This window comes from Meriones unguiculatus, chromosome 11 (genome assembly GCF_030254825.1).
Source record: "Meriones unguiculatus strain TT.TT164.6M chromosome 11, Bangor_MerUng_6.1, whole genome shotgun sequence".
NCBI lineage: Eukaryota > Metazoa > Chordata > Mammalia > Rodentia > Muridae > Meriones > Meriones unguiculatus.
The window spans coordinates 36,957,668-36,979,693 of NC_083359.1; the positions used below are offsets into that span (position 1 = coordinate 36,957,668).

Here is a 22,026-nt window from a genome sequence, read left to right on the forward strand (position 1 = left end):
AGTGAAATGCAGATCTGGGGGTTTCTAATTGGAGTAGTTCAGATGTCTGTCTCCTGGTTAGTTGGTTGATTTCCCCCCCCCCCCCCAGGACAGGATTTCTCTGTGTAACAGCCCTGGCTGTCCTGGAACTCAAACTCACAGCGATCTGCCTGCTCTGCCTCCTCAGTGCTGGGACTAAAGGGGTGTGCCGCCACCACACACAGCGTGCTCTTCAAACTTCTAAGAAACACTTAGGGAAACAAATGCTGACTTGCTAGTTAGGGTGGGAGAGATAACTGTCCTCAGGTGTGATAACATTGATGACCCCTGCTTTTTAGAATATCTACTCAAATATTTGCACAATAAGCTGTTTGGCTTGAGACTTGGTTCCAAATAACCCAGGAACCCTGATGAGTGGAAAGAATACAGATGAGCAGGACCTGGTCTGAACTGCTTACTGAGTGAGGAAAGCAGGAAGCTTGAGCCTACTAATCTGATCACCTCTGCACAGGCCTGGAACAGTCCACTACGAGAAAAAAAAAAAAAAAAACAGAAGGAAAACAGTCCTGAATGTGTCAGTCAGGCATCCTGCTTTGACTTCTGCCTCACTACACTTTGACCTTTTAAAAATTCCTTCTTGAGCTGGGTGTGGTGGCCCACACCTTTAAATCCCAGCACACTGGAGGCAGAGGCTCATTAATCTTTGAATTGGAGGCCAGCCTGGTCTACAAAGTGAGTTCCAGGACAGCCAGAGCTACACAGACAAACCCTGTATCAAAAAAAAATAAAAATAAAAAATAATTCCTTAGGTGGGTATGAGTAATGAACACCTTTAACCCCAAGATTTAGACAAAGAGGCAGGTGAGTTCAAAGTCAGCCTGGTCTATATAGTGAGATCCACGTGGGCCAGGATGTTGATAGTGAGGCAATTTCTCTCTCCATTGTTTGTTTATGTACAGGATGCATCTGTATGTATGTGTATATATACATATATATGTATATATATCAAGTATATACTATGGATGTATATAATTTTTTTTTCTTCAAAACAGGGTTTCTCTGTGTAGCCTTGGCTGTCCTGGACTAGCTTTGTAGACCAGGCTGGCCTCTGACTTCCAGAGTGCTGGGATTATCAACGTGTGTCCCCACACCCGGCTTATATAAATTAAACATTTACATAGACCTACATTCCTTCTCTCTGGCTTTATATTAGTATATTTGTACTAGGGTCTCTCCGTATATGTGTGTGTTTCCATTTTTCTTCCTAATGAGCACATACCATCTGGGATGGCTCCCAGAGCTGCTTTGGCACTTGGCTCAGGAGGCCCCTTCTAAGCAGCCTGTCCGCGAGAAGTCAAGAAGGGAGACACCCACAATGAAGCTGGAGAACTGTGAGAAACCGCTTCATCATTCTTACTGTCCTCCAGTTCTGCCGGGTTCTGTCAGGAACCCTTTGAACATTCTGGTTCTGAGGCGGAATTCCCCATTCCCGGTCAGGTCGCCAGAGCCTCTGGCTGAAAGCTGCGGACATGATCCTGAGGGAAGGGTCTTTTCTGTGGTACCTTTACCTGGACAAAATCTACTGCTTACTGTCTTTGAGAAATGTGAAGGCCTTGATGGAGTATTTTCACCTTCTGGATGCGCATCACAGGAACACCTTGAATGGTTAGTCATTCGTGTAGGGTTGTACCCAACCCTGGCGCCCAAAACTATCTCCCTAATTTTTACTTCCTCTTAAGGAAGCCAGGACACTGCCAATAGAGCTGAGACTGAGGGCAGTTCAGTGCAGAGGATGAAACTACAGGCTCTGGAGTCAGGCTGGGCTCTACCCACAATTCCTTGGGGATTCGATGAGCATGTTATACCCTCTCATGTCTCCCCACCCCCATGAGTCATCTCTCTTGTTCCCACCTACCCCACCCCCTTCCTCCACACAGGGCCCTTTCCCACTTTCATGTCATTTTGTTTTGTTTGTCTTGTTTTGGGACCCACTGATTTTAACCAGGTTTGTCTGTGTCTAATGGTATTTGTGAGTTACCAAAAATGTTGCCCATCTGCTCTGTGATATGAGTCCATACACTAACAGCAGGCCAGGTGAAACACCCTGGGTTATTTTCAAACCTCAGTTTAAATATGATTTTGAACAGTCTACCTGTCACTCTCCCCTCACAGTCAGGAAAAAGCAAAGAATACTCAAATTTGACTTTTTTTTTGCTACAGGTCGCACTATATAGCCTTATCTAGCTTGGAACACACAGAGGTTCATCTGCCTCTGCCTCCTGAATGCTGAGGTTGAAGGTGTGTACAGCCACACCACACACACCTTCCAGCCTTAAAAAACAAACCGTAACACGGGAGGCGCTGTAGCTCAGTAGCAGACACACTTAGCATAGGTGCAGGCTCCAGCACTGAGAAGAATGAAACAAAAACGGTGTCATGCCTTGCTTTCCTGTGTGCATATGGATTGGCATGATGTGATACCACTCTTCTCTGGCCCAGATAAGATGGCTTCAGGCACCAAGCTGCCTCCCTAGTAACCAAAAAATTCCCCAACACAGTGGCCAGGAGGTCCAAACCTGCTATCTGATTACCAAGGGTAGAGACGGTGACCTGGAAGAGGGACAGCACAGCTTTTTATGATTTGCTTCCTGGGAGAACAACTTCAGGACTTGGGGACTTGGGTGACCAGAGTCATCTTGCTGCCAAACGGCACAGATTCCATGGCTACAGGGTCCCCCAGGACACATCCCCAAGGCAGACAACTGCCATCCCTAGGTGCATACAATACAACACTGAGTGTTCCCACCTCATGGGGCACACAGGAAGAACTGCCAAGAGGCCATCAGGCCAAAGCTGGCATGTGACCATAAGCTCATTGTGCTCCTGCTTGCTTCCAGCTGGGATTCCAGATGACACAGATGAAGTGTTTTATATGCTCAGTGGAGCCCAGAGACAGTTTCTGGTTAGCTGCATGTATGTTGCATACCACTTTTGCACCTTGTACTCATGGAGGGCAGAAAGGACTCGGAACTGGAGTTATAAACAGTTGTAAGCTGGGGCTAGAGAGATGGCTCAGAGGTTAAGAGCACTGGCTGTTCTTCCAAAGGTCCTGAGTTCAATTCCCAGCAACCACATGGTGGCTCACAACCATCTATAATGAGATCTGGTGTCCTCTTCTGGTATGCATGTGTATACATAATAAATAAATCTTTTAAAAAAAAAATAGTTGTGAGCCACTTTGTGAGTGCTGGGAATTGAACTTGGATCCTCTGAAAGAGCAGCCAGTGCACTTAACTTCTGAGTCATCTCTCCAGCCTGTTTGGTGGTGGTTTTGTTTTTGAGACAGGGTTTGACTCTGGAGGCCAAGCTGGGTTTGTGCTGATGGCAGTCCTGCTTCAGCCTCGAGAGAGAGATTATTGGCACAAGCTGCCAGGCTCAGGTCTAGAGATAACTTTGGTAATCAAGAGGCAAAGGGGAAGCTGGGCAGGATGGCTGCAAGTTTAAAGCGCTTAACTTGGTTTTCTACATAGTGAGCTCCAGGCCATCCATCAGTGAGACAATGATCAACAACAAAACAAACCAAAAGCAATAGAAGGGAAACCGCATATAAAGCCACACTAGAAAATCCCATAGCCAGCAGGTGCGGTACACACCTTTAATCCCAGCAGAGGCAGGTGGATCTCTGAGTTCCAGGCCAGCCTGGCTCTAAAAAGTGAATTCCAAGACTATACAGCGAAACCTTGTCTCAAAAAACAAAAGGAAGGAAAGAAGGAAAAAAGGAAGGAAAAGTTGTTTCAGGATTTGTACATACCAAATTTGATCATATCAGAACCCCACCCACACTTCAGCTGCAGTGATTGCTGTTCCCATCTTTTTTTTTAAACAACTGAAGGCTAATTTAAAAAAAAATTTACAAGTATGACTATTATATAGTAAAATGACTTTTCTTAAAAGCCAATTATTAAATAATAAAATCTCTTAAAATCTATTATTGGATTTTAAACACTTATGAGCAGAATGGTTTGCAAATATGACTAGATCTGGCTTGTTTGTTTGATTTTTGGAGACACGGTTTCTCTGTGTAGCCCTGGATGTCCTGGAACCTGTTCTGTAGACCAGGCTGGCCTCGAACTCAGAGATCTCCTGCTGCTGCCTCTAAAGGTACTGGAACTAAAGGTACCACCACTGCCCAGCTCAAATGATTTTCATTTAAAATTTCAGTCTTGCTTCTGAAACAATCAAAAAAACAGAAATGCAACCAGAGACACATTATAATAAGCGGAAACAAATGTGGCTGCAGATGTGTGCTCATTTATGTCTGCCATTCGTAGTACCAACAGACTATTTTTGAACTGGAAAGAGAAAAAAGGGTTCATCTGACTTAGACTCTAGGTCACAATCTACCACCGTGCTGCCCCTATCTGATTCTGGCTGTAAGGCTGGTGAGTGGGATGGCAAGAACCTGACTGTGTCAACTCATGCACTTGGCTTCACTGAGACCCACAATGCAGCAGCAGTAGCCACAGCAGAGCTGGGAGCACCGTGGACTCTGTCCCATGACGAACTTCCTGAAGGGGGAACTGTAGCTTGACAAGACCCCTATGCAGCTGATGTGCCTGCCATGGGGTAGGACCGCCTTCCTTGTCAGGTTCTCAGGTTTGCTGGGACGTGACATTCAAAAGTGCTTAACACGCCGGGAAGGCCCTAGCCCTCTACAGCCAGAAGCCTTTGCTAGGAGTAAGCATGAACAGTCTCCTCATATGAGAGCAGTGACTTTTCCATTTCCCGTTCTGATTAAGGAATCATGAAAAAGGCCAAAGAAAACAGTATTTTTTAAAAAATAATTTGTGTGTCTGTATGTGTGTGATGTGTGTAGGTACATGTGTGTACTAGAAAACCAGAGGACAACCTTAGGGAGTCCATTCTCTCCTACTTCACATGGGTTCTAGGGATCAAACCCAGGTCCCCAGGCTTGCCTGATAAGTGTCTTTACTGGCAGAGCCACTTCTCCAACCCAGATGTGAACAACTTGAACAAAGAATCTGACAAAGACCACTCATCAAAGGCCACTCATCAGCACCTTGCCCGTCATTGGCGACAGGTGCCAAGCACTGACCGCCACCATGTTTGTTGGGCATGTAAAGCCAACTGGTCAGCCACCTTCCATAACTCAGCACACTACTTTTCCACAGCAAGAGCAACTAAAGGCTTGAAGAGTTGTAGAAGGTTCAGCATGAAGTCAGAAACAAAATATTGTCATTATCCCAGGACAGTGAGCTTCTAAGACCGCTGCATTCTTAGGTGGCTCCTGAGGTTGAGACTGTTGTAAAACCATCCTGTCCTCCTCTCCTCCCCCAGATGTGCTGTTCTTTCATTTCCTCCACCATGTGACTAACCTGAAAGTCACACAGATCAAGATAGTATTTGATATGCTGGACTGGACTGCTATAGGAGAGATTGGTTTTGACCAGTTCTATATGTTGGTCTGCATACTGCTGTCACATCAGGTACCAGGGTTGCCCTGGGGCAGGTGAGAGAGGGTTGGGCTGCCCACCTCTGGATAAAGCTGACAGTAAATGGTGAACACAGTGGAATGCTTCATCACTACAAACGGGTGGAAGGAAAATGAAATGGGAAATTCACTTTTGGTTCCTTAATAGACCATCAACTTGGGACATTCTAGTACCTTCCAGGCTTCTCTCTGCAGCTGGCACCTGCCTTCAGCCCTCCCACCACCTTGTAAGGAAACTACTGCCCCTGCCCACCTTTCTTGGCCTGCCTGTCCTCCGATGAGCTTCAAAGCATCACCAACCATCCCAAATACCCTACCTTACTCCTGCCCCGGTCCTTTGCCTCAGAGAATTTTCTGCTGAGGCAGAAAGAAAGGGGATGGGGCTATTCTCTGTGTGCCTTAGCTTGTGCTCCTTGAGCAAAGGGATCTTGTGCCGCTAGGATTGTTAAGTAGAAACTGATCGCTACAGAAGTTTCCCTTGAAAGCAGGGGCTCACATGGGCCTTGTCCCTCTTCACAGCCCTTTCCCCAAGTTTGAGAGTTTACCTTTTGCTCTGAGCTCTCTAGGGAATGTCTGGTGGCTATACTAATCTTTGGTGTGACACCCTTACATAGTACCAATATTCTTATACATTTCTTTCAAAATAGAACCATCTGCAAGATCAGTTTATGTACCGCCATTCCAGGGCAGTCTTTGACCTGCTTGATCTGAATGGGGAGTTGAAACTAGATGCATCCCACTTCCAAATGTACAGATTTCTCTTCAATATCAAAAAACAGGAACTCCGAGACCTCTTCCATGACTTTGACATCACAGGTGACCAAGTAAGTGCAGATTTGTGAATTGTGGGGCAGAGGGCCATGTCCTCGACCAACGGTGGAGACGATGAGGAAGCTGGCAACTTCTGGTAGTAGGAGGAAAACGGAGATAAACAGGCTCTGGCAGAGAAAGGACTGGCTAAGTGATCTATAGATCATGTGATATAGATACACAATGACAGGTTTTGAGGAGGCAGACTAACATGGTGATGAGACAGTAGGCAGGGAACCAGTTATAGACTGGGATAAGCAGAAATTCTATGATAGAACCAAGCGAGGATGGTGACTTCTGCCTATGTAAAGGGTGACCACCGTGGGAGATGACACGGAAACCTGACAAAGTGACCCTGTTCCCATGGTCTGCCACAGACTTGACTGTTCCTGGGAACTAGGCCCCAGTCAGCCTGTAACTGTCCTAACTCCTACGTCTCTAAGTTTCCAAGAGTCCAGAGTAACACACGATTACCACCTTACTAAGCCTTCTTGTAATATTTTTTCTTCCTCCACCCACCAATGAAAGATGCTTGATTACAAGGAATTTAAGCTGTACACAATCTTCTGCACGGAGAAATCCATAGACAAGAAGAAGAGAAAAGAAAGACAGGAAGAGAGACAGAAAGAAAAAGACAAAGGGAAAGACAAAGAGAAGATTCATCATCTAAGGAAGTTGTATTCGTCTGTGTTCAGCCATAGGAGTCTCCTATGATACAGAAGTGAGCATGACTAATTAAAATTAACATGGCCACAATGAGGTAAAGCACCAAAGTTCCTTTCTTTAATGTATGTATTATATCTGTATCCATAGAGACATGGTCTCACAGTGTTGCCCTGGCTGGCCTGGAACTGGCTGTGTAGACCAGGCTGTCCTCAAACTTACTAAATAGTTGAAGATGACCTTGAGCTTCTCATCCTCCTGCCTCCATTTCCTAAGTGCTGGGAGTGACTTTTCTTACTCTATGGCCCCAATGCTCTAGGGCTCCTTTCTAGGCTAAGCCCACCTGCGTACCAGAAACTCAAGATGGCCAATGGTGAAAGGCAAGTTGATGGCATGGAAGCTGTGTTTTATTTTTCTCTCAATCTTTGTTTCTTTGAGACTCACTATGTTATCCAGGCTGATCTCCAACTTGTAAGGTAAAATGATCCTCTCGCCTCATCCTTGGGTTAACTGGGACTGCAGGAGTATGTCACTGTTGCAGCTCAGTCTGTGTGTTCCTTAGAGCTTGAATTACTCCAACACGTGAAATGCTTAGGCAACAGAATAAAACTTACTAGGGTTAAATATTATGTGTCCCTGATCCATTTTAACTTTTTGTAAGCCTAGCATGGTGGTACACACCTTTAATCCCAGCCCTTGGGAGGCAGATTTCTGTCTGAAGGCAGCCTCATCTACATAGTGAGTTCCAGGAAAGCCAGGGCTGTGTAGACCATACATAGAGATCAATACTTTGACTGACTTGAAAATTCTTTTGGCATGAGATTTGTGATACTCTCAACCACACCCCAAGGGACTATATCAAAACAGTAGCAACTGTAACAGGGCCCCAGACCTTACTTAGCACAGCTGACTTGTTATGCTCTTTTGTAAACTCTATTTTATTTGGGGTTCCTTAAAACCTCTCCCTTCCCTAGGTGGGAGAGGTTAGTGGGGAGATGAAGTGCAGACCCCTTAACTTCTCCTGGCTGCTTAGGGTTGATAGAGTCTTTCAGGGCTATACCAGTTCTCTGTCAACAGCAAAAGCAGCAAGCAGTCTCCTCTCTATCTCCTCCAAGCTGCTGCACCACGAAGTGTCTCTGGCCTCTCCAAACTGCCACTCACCACACACCAGCACCGATACCATCCTTTCTCTTTTTGGGCTCTCATATTTATATCCTCAGAGCCCTAGACCACGGCCCTCTCCATGCCATAGTCAAAAGACCACGCCCCACATGAGACAATAACAGCTGTGGAAAAAACTAAAGCTCAAACTAAAATCCACATTTCGGATAAAAACAAAAACATCTACATAACTGAGTTTTAAAAGAAACCAAAACTTCCATTACACTGACTCATGATGGAAGTACTGTTCAGGCTGTAAAACTCAGCATGCAGACAGCAAGCATCCCCAGCCAAACTGAAAATCAGTCCTTAGTTCTGGGAAAGTCTCTAAATGTACTAAACTTGCTTTTGGCTTCCACAGTTCTGCTTCTGACTATTTTTGTTAATCTGTCGAGCCAGAACATGGTAATTGTGCTTAAAAGCTCACCCTGAGAAAGACTTGGAGCTACACTGGGATCCTGAACACCTAGTGCAGCCAGCCATCAGCAAAGACTTTCTATTGGTTTAAAACTGTCTTCCCCACAATAGCAACATTATAATCATGTGCTTGGTGCAGGTGAGGCAGTGACTTACACACACAACTTAATGCTTTTAACCCTGTCAACTAGGTAGGGCTATTCTGTTTACAAAAGAGAAAACTGAGGCCAAGAGAAGTTAAGAAAGTTACCCAAACAAATGTCTCACAGATGGCAGGACCAGGATTCAGACTCAAGCACAATTAAAGCTGCTTGTACTCATAGCCTGGGGTCTGAGCTCACTGGACTTCTGGCAGGATACTCCTGCCTCAGCACCTATCTGTTGGATGTTCTTTAAATTTTAAGCTAGCAAATTGGCCAGAAATCCCGTTTAACGTTCATTACAACAGCTAAGTTTTTTAGGAATATGGTAGGAGACTGAAGTAACAGATCATTTATGACATTCTAACTAACCTCAAGGAAACCAGTGAGTTTGAGGGTTCCCAATACCATGGGATATGATAGTCCATACCATAATCAAGCCTGGTTCTGCCACCAACATACAAGAATACTGCTCACCTAAGATCCTTATCTGCAAGTCAAACCTGGTTAGTGTGAAACCTCATTAACAAAAGGATTTCGCTAACAAGTTTTCGAGTATGATTAATGCAACTTCTCTCTATGAACTAACAGTGAGAAGGGAACCAGAAAACACCAAATCCCTGATAGACCTGGTCATTTCAATTCTTTCTAGGACAATAAAGATATTGCTCTCGGGATTGAAAGCAATCTCGTCAGTCCTCATGCCCTTCCAACATTAAGCATCTGTAGTTATGACATGTTTGCACCAGGTAGACAGGGACACTATGCACTATGCAGGCTGGCACTCCAAAAGTGGGAGAAAAAATGGCAGCCAGAGAATGGCCTAGCCAAAGAACCTCACCACTGAATTCATTTTTACAGGATTCGGTCTCTCTTGAAACAGCCTAGGTGGCTTTAGGACCTAGGTGTGATTCTTGGGGAAAACACTCCAGAGATCTCTTCTCCCAGAGATGGTCTTGAGCTGTATAAAGGATAAAGCTCCTGGAGATGCAGAACTGCATCAGGGTGGTGGTGGTAGGAGAGTCGGAGAGTAGGTAGGTAATTTGTCCTTTCTCCCATGGAAGTCAGGGGTCACTGTAAAAGTATAATGAACACAACATCGGACTTATTTATAGACATTAAGTATGTGTTACAGTACAAATGTGGAGGTCAGAGGACAATTTGTAGTTGATTCTGATCATTCCATGTGGGTTCTAGGGATCAAACTTAGGTTGCTAGGCTTTAGGACAAATGCCTTTATCTGCCAAGCTATTGCAACAACCTATCACACTTTAAAACATTTCTTTTCAAAGCATCTTCATGAACTGAAGGCCTTTGGTGGGTCAGTGGCACATTTGCAGCACCCAAGGGTTAAGGCAGGACTGGAAGGGCATCTTGGGTTGCATAGTAAGACTGTTTCAAAGCATCAAAGCACAGAACTCATGGTGGTTCTAGAAGGGTATTGGGGTATCAGGAATTATTTATAAATGAGATTTCTGTATAAAAACTAAAATTCAAACTAATCAGTAAAATGATACTGGACACGGAATACAAAGAAAAAAAAACCAGTCTGAGCCTGCTTTGCTTTATGAAATTTTATTTCAGATTTATTTACTTCCTTTCACGTGTTTGAGTATTTTGCTCGCATGTATGCTTGTATACCATGTGCGTGCAGGCTGCCCTAATAGGTCAGAAGAGGGCATTGAAACTGAAGTTGAGTTGTGAGCTACCATGTTGGTGCTGGGCATTGAACCTGGGTTCTCTGCAAGAACAAGTGCTTGTAACTGCTGAGCCATCTTTCTAGGACCCCTCTTTCTCCCTAATGACTCAAAAAGTTTTATAAATGAGTACACAGGGCCTGGTATGTGTTTCAACAGTAAGAGCATGACACATGTTGGGTCCTGGGTTCCATCCTGTGTGTGTCAATGCTTTTAGTCTTAAGTTTTCATACTGCATTGCAAGTTCCTAGTTACATGAGTGTTCACAACGGGGAAGGCAGGTGGGGGTACTATGGGTGGAATGCTAGCCTGGTGAAGGCTCCAGCCAGGGCCACAGGGAGATTCTTCCACACCACTGTCAGCTAGAAGGAACTTTTAAGGGGGCATTAGCTAAGTAAAGTGGTCATCTTTCCCTGCAATGCTTGGCTCTCACATCTCCTCCCTATGCTAGGCCTCATGCCTCAGAGTAGGCAAGACCAAGTTAACTGTGTCCAACCTTTGACAAGTCACCCAGGCTCTTGCCACATCACAAGAGACCCCAACAGCAGTCACAGGACACTAGCTGCCTCCTAAGATGGCATCACTGGATTCCCTTTCTAAGTAAAATCCATCATAGACTGGACCAGCTGAGTGACGACCATTTGCTAAGAAAGCTACCTTTTCCCCACCACAGCTAAGATGGATGAAAATAAGTAACTTCAAGAAATGGGACAACTGTCTTGTTCTGTTCTTTTCACACACACACACACTCACACTCCAGAAAACACAGAAGCAGTCAAAACTAAGCAGAGGCTGGTATCCCTTAGAGTAGGGAAGCCCCTCTGAAGAAACCCAGAAGCCATAAAAGGCAAACAGATTTTGTTGTTAACTTACTCAGGCAGCCCTGGTTGGTCAGGACCTCACTATGTAGATCCAAGCTGCCCACAAACTCAGTTTGCCTCTACCTCCCAAGTGCTGGGATTAGAGGAGTATGCAACCACACCTGGTGAGATTCAGATTTGACTATGAAAAACCTGAAAATTTTGTACACACACGACAAGGTACAATCCCCCCTACCCATTGTTTGGGTATGTGAATGCAGAGGTCAGGGTGTCAGTTACTCTCAAGGCAGGTCTTACTGAAACTGGAGCTCCCCAATTTGGCCCAACTGGTTGAGTATTGAACTCCAGGCCTCCTGTATGTCCTCAGCAGCAAGCAAGAAGTACTGATTGAGCCACCCTCGCCATCCTGGTGAACTTGTTATAGACCAAGATGGCAGTGCTCCTGATGCACAGCTCTAAGCGATCTGCAGTATGTGGTGCAGCAGAGTTTGGTAGCCATGGCTACCATTGGCTTTAGAGAGAAAGCCTCCCATCCCCACAGGCTGTGGGAGTATGCCACTGTACGAAGGAATAAAGGCAAAGACAAAGAGAAAAGTGAAACTTTTACTTTTTTCTTTTTTTTTTTTAAAAAAAGCCCCTACATTCTAAAATTATACACATCAAGTATTGATCCAATCTTACATCAATCTATTGACAATTACCAGCACCATGTTTTTTCTCACCTAGGTTAATCTACTGACAATTACCAGCACCTAGGTTTTTTGTTTTTTTTTTTTCTCACCACACCTGGAGGATCGTTATTCAAAGTATATGTTCCTTTAAAATAAAAAACAATAACAAAAATTCTTAGAGAGGACAAACCCTCAAGAAACAAGCAAGACTTTTTTACCAAACATAGATTATTGGTGACACCATCAAATTTCCTTTAGAAAAAATAACAGGTTTAAACATTCTTTTCCAGTTAATGGACTTTGAGAGATATTGCTATTCAGTGTGACAAAGAAATCAGCCTCTGGATGGTGGGTGATGTATTGAAATACCCCAGAGCTTCCACATGGGGATGTGAGCATCCTCCGTTGTAGTTAAAGCTAAGTGTTCCTCCTGGGATTGGACTTAGTCACCATCAAATCTAAATTAGGTTCGGTCACAAACTTTAAAAAGATGAACAGAATTAGGAAAGTGGTTAAAGTTCTCAGAAACATAAGTTACAATTATTGATATATTTAAACAGGCTATAGGAAATTTAATTCCATTTTAAACTACTTAGCAGATTCATTTTGCCACTAACCATGTTTTACATCCAGATATGCATTGGAGGTTTGGTATTTCCCCACTGAGAAGAGCACAGAACCTTCTTTCACCTACTGTTCACATCTCACAAACTCCCAAAGATCTAGTGTGGTCACATTACAGCCCTTCTCATCAAACCAACTTTTTCTTTTCTTTCTTTCTTTCTTTTTTTTTTTTGAGAAAGAGCCTTACTATGTAGCCCTGACTGGCATAGAACTAGCTGTGTATTCCAGGCTGGTTTCAAATTCTGAGACCTGCCTAATTCTGCCTCCCTAGGCTTGGGATTACAGGCAGGCACCTAATACAACCTTTGGCAGCTCTCTCCACCCTTCTCCAGAGAAGGTAAGGCTGCTTCACTGAGTTCCTATCCCTTAGTCTCCTGTGCAGATGATAATTATCACCTTTGTTGCAAAGGTAAGGGAAAGAACACAGTCAAAGTGGAGTAAAAAGCACTTCAGTCTAGAGCCAGGTGCCACCATTTGTTCTCACCAGTGTTGAAGTGACACTAGAAAACTGTCACATTTGAAAAATTTCAGCTGGAATATTCTCCAAGACTGAGAATAGGCACAGTTTTCCCAGGAACAGGCAGAGGGCTTTACTCACATCCCCTGCAGGCACAAAAGAGGATTGCTTTTTATTCTGGAGTGGAAGCTGCCATATTCCACTTCTGTGTTGGCTGGCCCAGAAATATATAGTTGAGGTCAGTCAGCTCCAGAAATGGCCAAGCAGAGTGATAGATCAGTGAGCGTTACATAGTAGCTAGCTGTCAAGCCTGGGTACCAAAGACATTTTAAAATTGCTATGCAGCAAGCCGAGACTTCTCAACTGAGAATGAGAACTCTGACTACTTACTAAATTACTGTCCAGTGTTCCAGAGGGTGCCTGCTGCCAGTGTGTTGAATGGCAGCAAAATTGAGTGAATATGAATAAGGAACATAACTTGGAGGGCAGGGGAAGCAACACTGACAACTCCCAGTCTCCACTGCCTCCTGATGGAGCATGAAGGCAAACCCAGAAGAGAAGCAAAATTCTCCGCTGTGTTATGTTCTGCCAAAACAAAACAAAACAACAAAACAAAAAACAAATTGTGATTAATGGTTCTGGAAATATAATTTGACATTTATGTCTTTAAAAATTCTGTATCCAAAAGGTGCTTGGTGCTGTTCTTGATGGGTCCGCTGTCTGTTTACACTCCAAATCATTTAAATATAGCCATTACATAGTTGATAAATGTTTTAAAATAAATGGTTATCTATTAACTGCCTTTCAAATTAGAAATTATAATTACAGGAGTCCCAGAGGCTGGCTCTGTGTGTTTTATTATTTTTGTTGGTCTCCATCACAGATGGAATTTTTCACTGGTAATTCCTCAGAACTAAATCCATTTATATAGGGAATTCAGAGCAGTGAAAATAAATTTCACGCCATAGAGTAGGAAACAGTAACAATAAAAAGGAGCCAAGGGATCTTGAAAGCAGGCCAGCCCAGCTCAGTTCTCCACTGGTGTTGGGTTTTGTGCAGGCTGGCTTACTATAACCTGCACCACATAGTCTTTGGGGATCTTCAGCTCCTCCAGCTTCATCTTATCAGTGAGAGGCCTGCCAGAGAAGAACCACCGCTGGCTGCCTGGCTCCACACCCTCTGTGGCGTGTAAGCGCCTCTTCATGTGGAACACCGTGTCTGTGCTGCGCACCACAAGCTTGAGGTCTTTGCCAGTGGAGAGGCGCAGGCGGAGCTGAGATTCGTGTCCAGAATTGGGAGGTGGCTCAGGGATATCCAGAGTCTCTATGTCACTCTTCTCCTCTATCATGTTGATTGGCGGTGCCAAGCAGTAGACTGGCAGCTGGTACCGGTTCCCCAGCTCATCGTAACACTCTGTTAGTGCACCTGCAGAGAAAGGGGGATAGGACAGTTTCAATGAGAGTGCTTCTGGTCACGGTGCTGTCAGCCTCAAACCCAACAGCATTCCCATCTTAACTTCTGACAGTAGGTAAGTGAAGAAAGAGCTCTTAAGAGCTCAGTCAGAGGTGGGGGCCTTGTGAGTTTATCACACTCCCTCACTACAAACATCAGAGCAAAACCCCTTGTGCTTCTAGCAGCAGGAGCAAAAGAAACCACTCGAGGGACTGCACATCTGTAACTACACATACATCGACAGTAAAAGTGACACAGAGTACTATGAACACCCCTATACCTTCAAGTTTGATCCACTAGATGAAACAGGCCATTCGGACTTTCTCTGAAAAGACATTATCTGATGAAACTTACAAAAAGAGAGATAATCTGAATAGACCCTATCTACAGAAGTTGGATCAATAACCAGTAACTTTAAAACAGAAAGCACCAAGTCCAGATGGCTTCAACAGTGAATTCTGCTGAACATTAAAGTAAGAAATTATAACAACCTTCTATTTTTTACAATACAGAAGAGAAACTTCCTAATGCATTCTATGAGACAAGCATTACCTTAATGCTAAAGGAACAACACAAACTAAAACACCTCTACAGACTATCTCATAAGCAGACTAAAAAATCCTCAACAAAATATTAGACAAATCAACTACAACATTATAGAAAAAGGATTAGATACCATTCCAAGGCAGAGTTTGTTCTAAGTATTAAAGACTAGTTCAACCTTCAGATACTTATTAGCCAATTCATAGTATTAGGTTAAATAAGAATAAAATCAGGGGCTGCGGCTGAGCGGCAGAGCTCTTGCCTTGCGTATGCAAGACTCGAAGTTCGATTCCCCAGGGCTGCAAAATGAGCAACAGAAAGTAAGAGCAACAAAAGAGTTAAAAGAATAAAATCATATAGCCCCATCAGATAAGGAAAACCACTTGGCAAACCTAGTACTTCCTGATCAAAACTCTCAGTAAAAATGGGCTGGGTGGTGGTGGTGGTGATGGCACACACCTTTAATCCAAACACTTGGGAGGCAGAGGCAGGAGGATCTATGGAAAAGAAAGAAGTGTCTTGTCGCTAATACAACTGTCTATGTCACTAGTTCTCAACCTTCCTAATGCTGTAACCCTTTAATATAGTTCCTCATGTTGTAGTGATCCCCAACCGTAAAATTATTTTTGTTGATACTTAACTAAATGTGCTACTGTTATGAATCGTGATGCATCTGCTTGTGCAAGATATCTGATTTTTTTTTTTTTTGGTCCCTTGTAAAAGGGTTGTCTGATGCCCAAAAGAGTTGGGACCCACAGGTTGAGAACCTCTGATTTTATGAAAAATCAACAAAATGATCACAGATCCAATGAGCATGCAAATTAAGGTTAATGGATAAAACCAACTGCTCCATATGCAACAACAAATGGATAGTATCTGAAATCACAAAACCATGTATATTAGCACATACAAAGTGGGACATATAGATATAAACCTTAACAAATGTGTGAGACTTAAAATGACAAAATGTTAAACCAAAGAACTATGCATTGAGAAGATGATTCTTTTGGGATGTCAGTCAGTTCTTAAATTTAATCTATAATAATTTTAATGCCACTCTTATCAAAATCCAAGGAGTGGTTTTTTTTTGGCAGATCCTGGACAAACTTCTCTAAAATGTAAATAAGGTGAAAAAAAATTAACTTACAAAGACTGGTTTATGGTAAACTTATAGTAACCAAGATAGTGTGGAGCTGGGCATGGTAGCTCACACTGAAATCCCAACACTCAGAAGTATGAAGCAAGAAGACTGCCATCTTTGAGGTTAGTATATGCACATAGTCTAGGTTATCTTAAAAAAAAAAAAAAACTAACTAAAAAACCCCCCAATACTCAAACACAAACATGATCAATGAAAACGGCTGAAAGTCCAGAAATAAGACTCACACAAATACCATCTGTGTTAAAGAAACAAAGGGGTGGGACTCAGTGATGCATGCCTCAGCACTCAGGGAGGCAGAGGCAGTGGGTTCAAGGCCAGTCTAGTCTACAAACTGAGTCCAGGACAGCCAAAGCTTCACAGAGAAACCCTGTTTCAAAACAAACAAACAAGAAAGAAAGAAACAAGGAGAATGGAAAAGACAGGTTTTCCAAACAAAAGGTGTTGGGTTAACAAACCATCAAAAAATTAACTCCCAAAACTCAGTAATAAGAAAACAACTCTGTGAAGTACGATGAAGGCTAGGCACAGTAAAGATACACACTGTAGTCCCCACGCTGATAAATGAGCTTAAGGCCAGCCTAGGCATACAGTGAAACCTTGTTTCAAAACAACAAATACAAACAAATGCTCAAACAAGAGCTCAAATACCTTAATAAGACTCTTCACAAAGAAAATGAGCAGGTGGAAGATAAGCAGATAAAAAGATGTGTGATAGCACACCACTAATTAAACTAACCAGTGTACAACGGGCAAAGTATTAAGAGTTCTGACAATACCAAGGCTGGAGAGACTGGAGCAATAAGGAGTTTCCTTCACAGCTACTTTAGAAGACAGTTTGACCCCTCCCCCTCCTTTTCCTCTCTCAATTGTACTCTATTATTATAACTTTTTCTTTCTTTCTTTCTCTCTCTCTCTCTTTTTTCTTTTTTTCTCTTTCTTTCTTTCCTTCCTTCCCTCCCTCCCTTCCTTTCTTCCTTCTTTTTCTTCTTTCTCTCTCTCTCTTTTTTTTTTTTGGTTTTTTTGAGACAGGGTTTCTCTGTGTAGCTCTGTCTTGGAACCTACTCTGTAGACCAGGCTGGTCTTTATCTCATAGCGATCCCCCTGCCTCTGCCTCCCAAGTGCTGGGATCAAAGGTGTGTGCCACCACCACCAGCCTTATTTTTTTCCCTTTCCAATTTCTCTTAGATCCTCCCTTGCAACTTCTCTTTTGATACAGGGTCTCATTATGTAGCCTGGTTGGTCTTAAACTCACTTTATGTAGCCAAGACTGGACTCCAACTTGTGATCCTCCTGCCTCTGCCTCTGCCTCTTAAGTGCTGGAATTTAGGAATACACTACCACATTCAGCCTCCAGTCTGGCAATTTCTTATCAGATGATCCAAAGGAAGTAAAAAATTGGGTCTACTCAGAAATTTCTACAGAGAAGCAAGTAAGTTGTCCTTTAGTGTGTGAACGAATAAATTGTGGAATACACAATGGATTTTATTTTGCACTACAAAGAAAATGAATTATCACTTCATGAAAAGGTATGTAGGAAACAGTACTTAATATTAACCGAAAGGAGCCAGTTTGAAAGGGCTACACACTGTCAATGAATCAAAGTATCTGGCACTCTGGAAAAGGCAAAAGTAGGAAGATACTAAAAATAAATAAAAATCAGTTGTTGGCAGGTCAACAGGATGGAGGAAAGAATGGATGGGGGACATAGAGGGTTTTACAACAGTAGAGTCACTCTGTATGGTACTACTACTGGTGAACAGATAGCATTAAAAATTTGTACACACCGAGAGTGTATAGCACTGACGGTGACCCCGATGTAAGCTATGTGCTTTGGGTGCTAATGAGATGACAATGCAGGTTCACTCATTTCTACAAATACACCATTCTGGGATGAATGCTGCTGAGGGAAGCTGAATGTAGGGGAAACAGAGACTACATTAAGAAAAAGCTTTATGTAGTCTGTACATTTGGCTATGAACCTAAAAAGCATTTTAAAAAACCTATTAAAATATACATATAAAAATTATACATGGGCGTGGTGGCGCATTTAATTCCTGCACTCAGGGAGGCAGAGGCAGGTAGATGTTGTGAGTTCGAGGCCAGCTTGTTCTACAGAGCGAGTTCTAGGACAGCACCACAGAGAAACCCTGTCTCAAAAAACAAAAGCAAACAACAACAACAAAATGGAGCTGGAGAAATGGCACTGAGATTAAGAGCACTGGTAGCTCTTTCAGAGGACCAGGACCCACATGGCAGTTCACAAGCATTTGTAACTTTAGTTCCAGAGGACATGACTCTTGTCTTGTGGCCGATGGGTTAATGTATACATGTGGTACACAAACATAAAGGCAAAACACCCATACACACAAGGAAAAAAATGATTAATTTTTAAAACCATATATAAATTGATAACATAAAAGTAGACATGAAATTGTAGTACAGAGGACTAGTGGAAGGGGAGGGCTGCCAAGTCAAGGGTAGTGTGGGGAGTACTGGGGAAATATGCTAAAGTCTATTCCCACCCTGAAAACAGCCTATGTAATCCTGTACAACACATATAATATTAGTACAAGAGACACCCAGATCACTTAATTAAACATGACTTGATTTCATCTTTTAGGGTATAGTTATATAGAAACCATAAGTCAATCAATAAAAATAGTATTTGTATATATTCTAGTCCACAGGTGAGTATTATCCCATAACAACTTTTCAAAGCAGACTGAGTCCTTTGTGGCTGATGTCTTTTGAATAAAATCTTAACGCTACACTATTTTACTGCTTTCTTTGAACAAAGTTGCTCCTGTCAGTAGTGGTTTTACACAAAAGTACATGAGAGCACTGACATTCCAGCATGTCTGCAAACACTTGGTCAAGACCACGGAGTGTGCCACACATCACTGGCACCAAGGTGAGAAGGCTTGTGAGTCAAGCTTGACCTGATCCACAGGAACCTCTGATCAAGGTGAGTACACAGAACATAACCACACAGATAAGCAGACAGGTGATTCTGAAAATTCAAGCATTGCTGCAGAGACATCAGAAAATAGAAAAGCAACTAGACTTGACCTGATAGAGAAACGCTACAGAAATGCATAGTTTTTCCGACATCACTTTAAAAAAGACACTAAAAAAAAAAAAAAAAAGAAAAAAAAAAGAAAAAGGTATAATGATATGAAAATAAAAGTAGATACAAAGTAAATAAGGAATGAACACCAAGTGTCCTGGTTGAGGCAGATCACAGATCAGGGATGGGAACTCTAGGCAGCAAAACTGAGGCCCAACAGTGCTAACACAGGCGAATAAGATGCTCATCAGACAGATGCTGTACTGCAACCCAGGTGATGTTCTAGCTTCTAGGGTTACACAGGTGATCAAGACAGATTATTTTAACAACTGAGTGAAGACAAATAACAGAGGCATCAGGAGAGAACTGTTCATAGAGCCCAGTGAGGGGTTAAAACTGGTGGAAAAAGAAAAACCACCTAACTGGGAGAATAAAGACAAACCCAGAAAGTGAGGGTGAGATTCTTTGCTTAGTTTTAATTGTCTCAGACTCAGATCCTAACCACATGCACTAAATGATAAAAGCAGAAAGGGACAAGTTTAGAAAGAGTACCCTCCCAATCTGCAGTAGCCCTCAACCTGCAGCAGTCCCCCAAAACATACATTTTCAAAGCATCAACATGTCACGTTGTATGTGAGTAATCTTTGCTATCGGCAAAGATTAAATCACAGGGCTCTGATAAACACTTTTGTATATCATTTTTTTTCTGTTGTTGAATAAAATGGTACTCCTAAAGTCCCAAAGAATGGAGAATTTTAGCATACTTCAGCAAATTATTCAGTAAAATACAATTTTGGCATTAAATGAATCTACTTCTAAATGAAAAATCAGTACACATCAGGTTTCAGAAAAAAATGAAAATCTATTTAATTAAACACTTGGAAGATAGAGATGTGTGCCCCAAACCTATACTTTGCTATCACGGGATGTCACTGGAAAGTAGTTATTCAAGCACAGACAGTATATCGTCTTACCACTTAGCAGAAAAATTTAAATTACATCATTCCTTTTTTGTCATCCTTTCCATATCCCCCTTAAAGAATGACCTCTTTTCCTTCTGTTATATATGCATATATAAAGAAAACCTACCGAGTCCCTTTAGTGTTTCATGTGTATCATTTCAGGGCTGGTCACATTCTTTTAGGCTGATCACATTCTATTAGATAACCAACTGATCAACCCTAGAGGAGCCAGCTGGAGCTCTTGGGAGGGCAGTCCTTGCATCTCGGCCAGGCAGCAAAGTAGAGCCCTGGTGATGTTGGGGTGAGTGAACCAGGCCAGAGGGCATGAGGGCAGGAGAGACAGCCCCGCCTCTTAACAGCTGCAGCACTGGGTGAGCTAGCTGGATCGATGGTGGAGAGCTGGTGGGCTGACCAACTCAGCTACCACTCAAGCCCAGATCTAGGGCTTTGTGTTGGCCCAACCCAACATCAACCCCAACTACGAACTGCTGGAGCTTGTTAAGGGGCCAGGCCTGCAGATCCAAAGCTGCAGGGTCTCCATGTCACAGGGCAACAACAGGCTATTCTAGAGGAGTCCCAGTGTGGGGCCAGTATTGATAGTGCAGCAGAAATCAGATCAGTGACTCACTGCAATGAACATCTGGAAGTAAAGATGTGTGGAGGGACAAGAGTATAATGTGTGATGCATTGTGACTCACTACAGCTTCTACCATAAGATTTTGTTGTTTTATGGGGCAGGGGGTTTACAAGAGCAGAGGGCAGATATGAAGGGTCAGGAAGATGTCCAATATAAAGTTCAAAAAAGATAAGCAAGTAGGAACCACTAATTCTCCTTCTTTTAGCAATGATCAGTCACCTGCATGGGGTGGGACACTCTGAGATTTCCCCCTTTCACATAAGCATGCCCATTCACTCTGTCAGTGTTCAGGTCTTAGTTAGGTAGCCAATTTCAATCTATACTGAAAACAAAAACACTTAAGAATGCTTACCAGGCTTAGCCCTAAGTATATTATATTATGTAATTATATACTTAAAGCACACACACACACACACACACACACACACACACAAACAGTTAATCCTCATAACCATAGCAGAAAATAAGTCTACTGCAAATGTTTTATAGATGACCAGCCTGGTCTACAAAGCAAGTTCCCAGATTCTGTACAATAGCCAGGGCTATTATACAGAGAAACCTTGTCTCAAAAAACCAAAACCAAGCATAACCAAAAAGAAAATAATGGAGCAAGGGAAGGTGGAAAGGTTTGCTTGGAGAGGCTGAGTGTGGGACTGGGGAGACAGCCCAGTTGGTGAAGTACCTGCTTCACAAGCACAAGGACCTGAGGGATTTTTTTGTTTTGTTTATTTTTTCAAGACAGGATTTCTGTGTAACAGCCCTGGTTGTCCTCAACTCTCTCTATAGACCAGGCTGGCCTGGAACTCACAGACTGCCTGCCTCTGCCTCCTGAGTGCTAGGATTAAAGGTGGGTGCCACCATGGCCGGTAGCACCTGGGTTTTGATCCCAGAACCATGTAAAAGCCTGGGCTGACTATGCAAATCAATCAGTGCAGTACTCCTCAAAAAACCAGCATGGCTCAGCTAGGCCATTCCTTAGCATATAGACAAAGGATCCCATTGCCCACTACAGAGATACATATGCTCATCCATTTTCATCACTGCTCTATTCTTAAGAGCTGGGACACGGAATTGGTCTACATGTCCATCAGTTGATGAATGGATAATGAAACCTTGGAACCTAAAAAGCTGCAAAGAAACATAAAATCATGAAATGTGTAGCTTAAATATATGGAACTGGAAAATATTAGACCCACAATTAGACCCACATCCAGAAAGACAAAGGTCACATGTTCTCAATCCTATGTGGAC

General features: G+C 42.9%; 2 protein-coding genes across 2 annotated transcripts in view; one reads left to right on the forward strand and one right to left on the reverse strand.

Annotated features, from left to right (window-relative positions):
- Positions 1 to 1,302: 1,302 nt before the first annotated feature.
- Positions 1,303 to 7,590, forward strand: Efcab9 (EF-hand calcium binding domain 9). Its single transcript, XM_021635607.2, has 4 exons — positions 1,303 to 1,644; positions 5,338 to 5,486; positions 6,139 to 6,315; positions 6,830 to 7,590. The coding sequence occupies exons 1-4, from the start codon at positions 1,509 to 1,511 to the stop codon at positions 7,013 to 7,015; spliced, it is 648 nt and encodes a 215-aa protein (XP_021491282.1). The 5' UTR covers positions 1,303 to 1,508; the 3' UTR covers positions 7,016 to 7,590.
- Positions 7,591 to 11,782: 4,192 nt separating this feature from the next.
- The window catches only part of Ubtd2 (ubiquitin domain containing 2), a 62,162-nt gene continuing 51,918 nt past the window's right edge, over positions 11,783 to 22,026 (reverse strand). The window contains exon 3 of the mRNA XM_021635631.2: positions 11,783 to 14,377. Coding sequence (XP_021491306.1) covers positions 13,980 to 14,377 — 398 coding nt within the window. The 3' untranslated portion in view covers positions 11,783 to 13,979. The remainder of the gene's footprint in view (positions 14,378 to 22,026) is intronic.

Bases quoted from the DNA above. Each gene is read 5' to 3' on its own strand.
- Efcab9 (XM_021635607.2), top strand. From the start codon at position 1,509: ATGATCCTGAGGGAAGGGTCTTTTCTGTGGTACCTTTACCTGGACAAA. The intron at 1,645-5,337 runs GTTAGTCATTCG...CTCCTCCCCCAG, and splicing joins TCACAGGAACACCTTGAATG to ATGTGCTGTTCTTTCATTTC. The intron at 5,487-6,138 runs GTACCAGGGTTG...CTTTCAAAATAG, and splicing joins GCATACTGCTGTCACATCAG to AACCATCTGCAAGATCAGTT.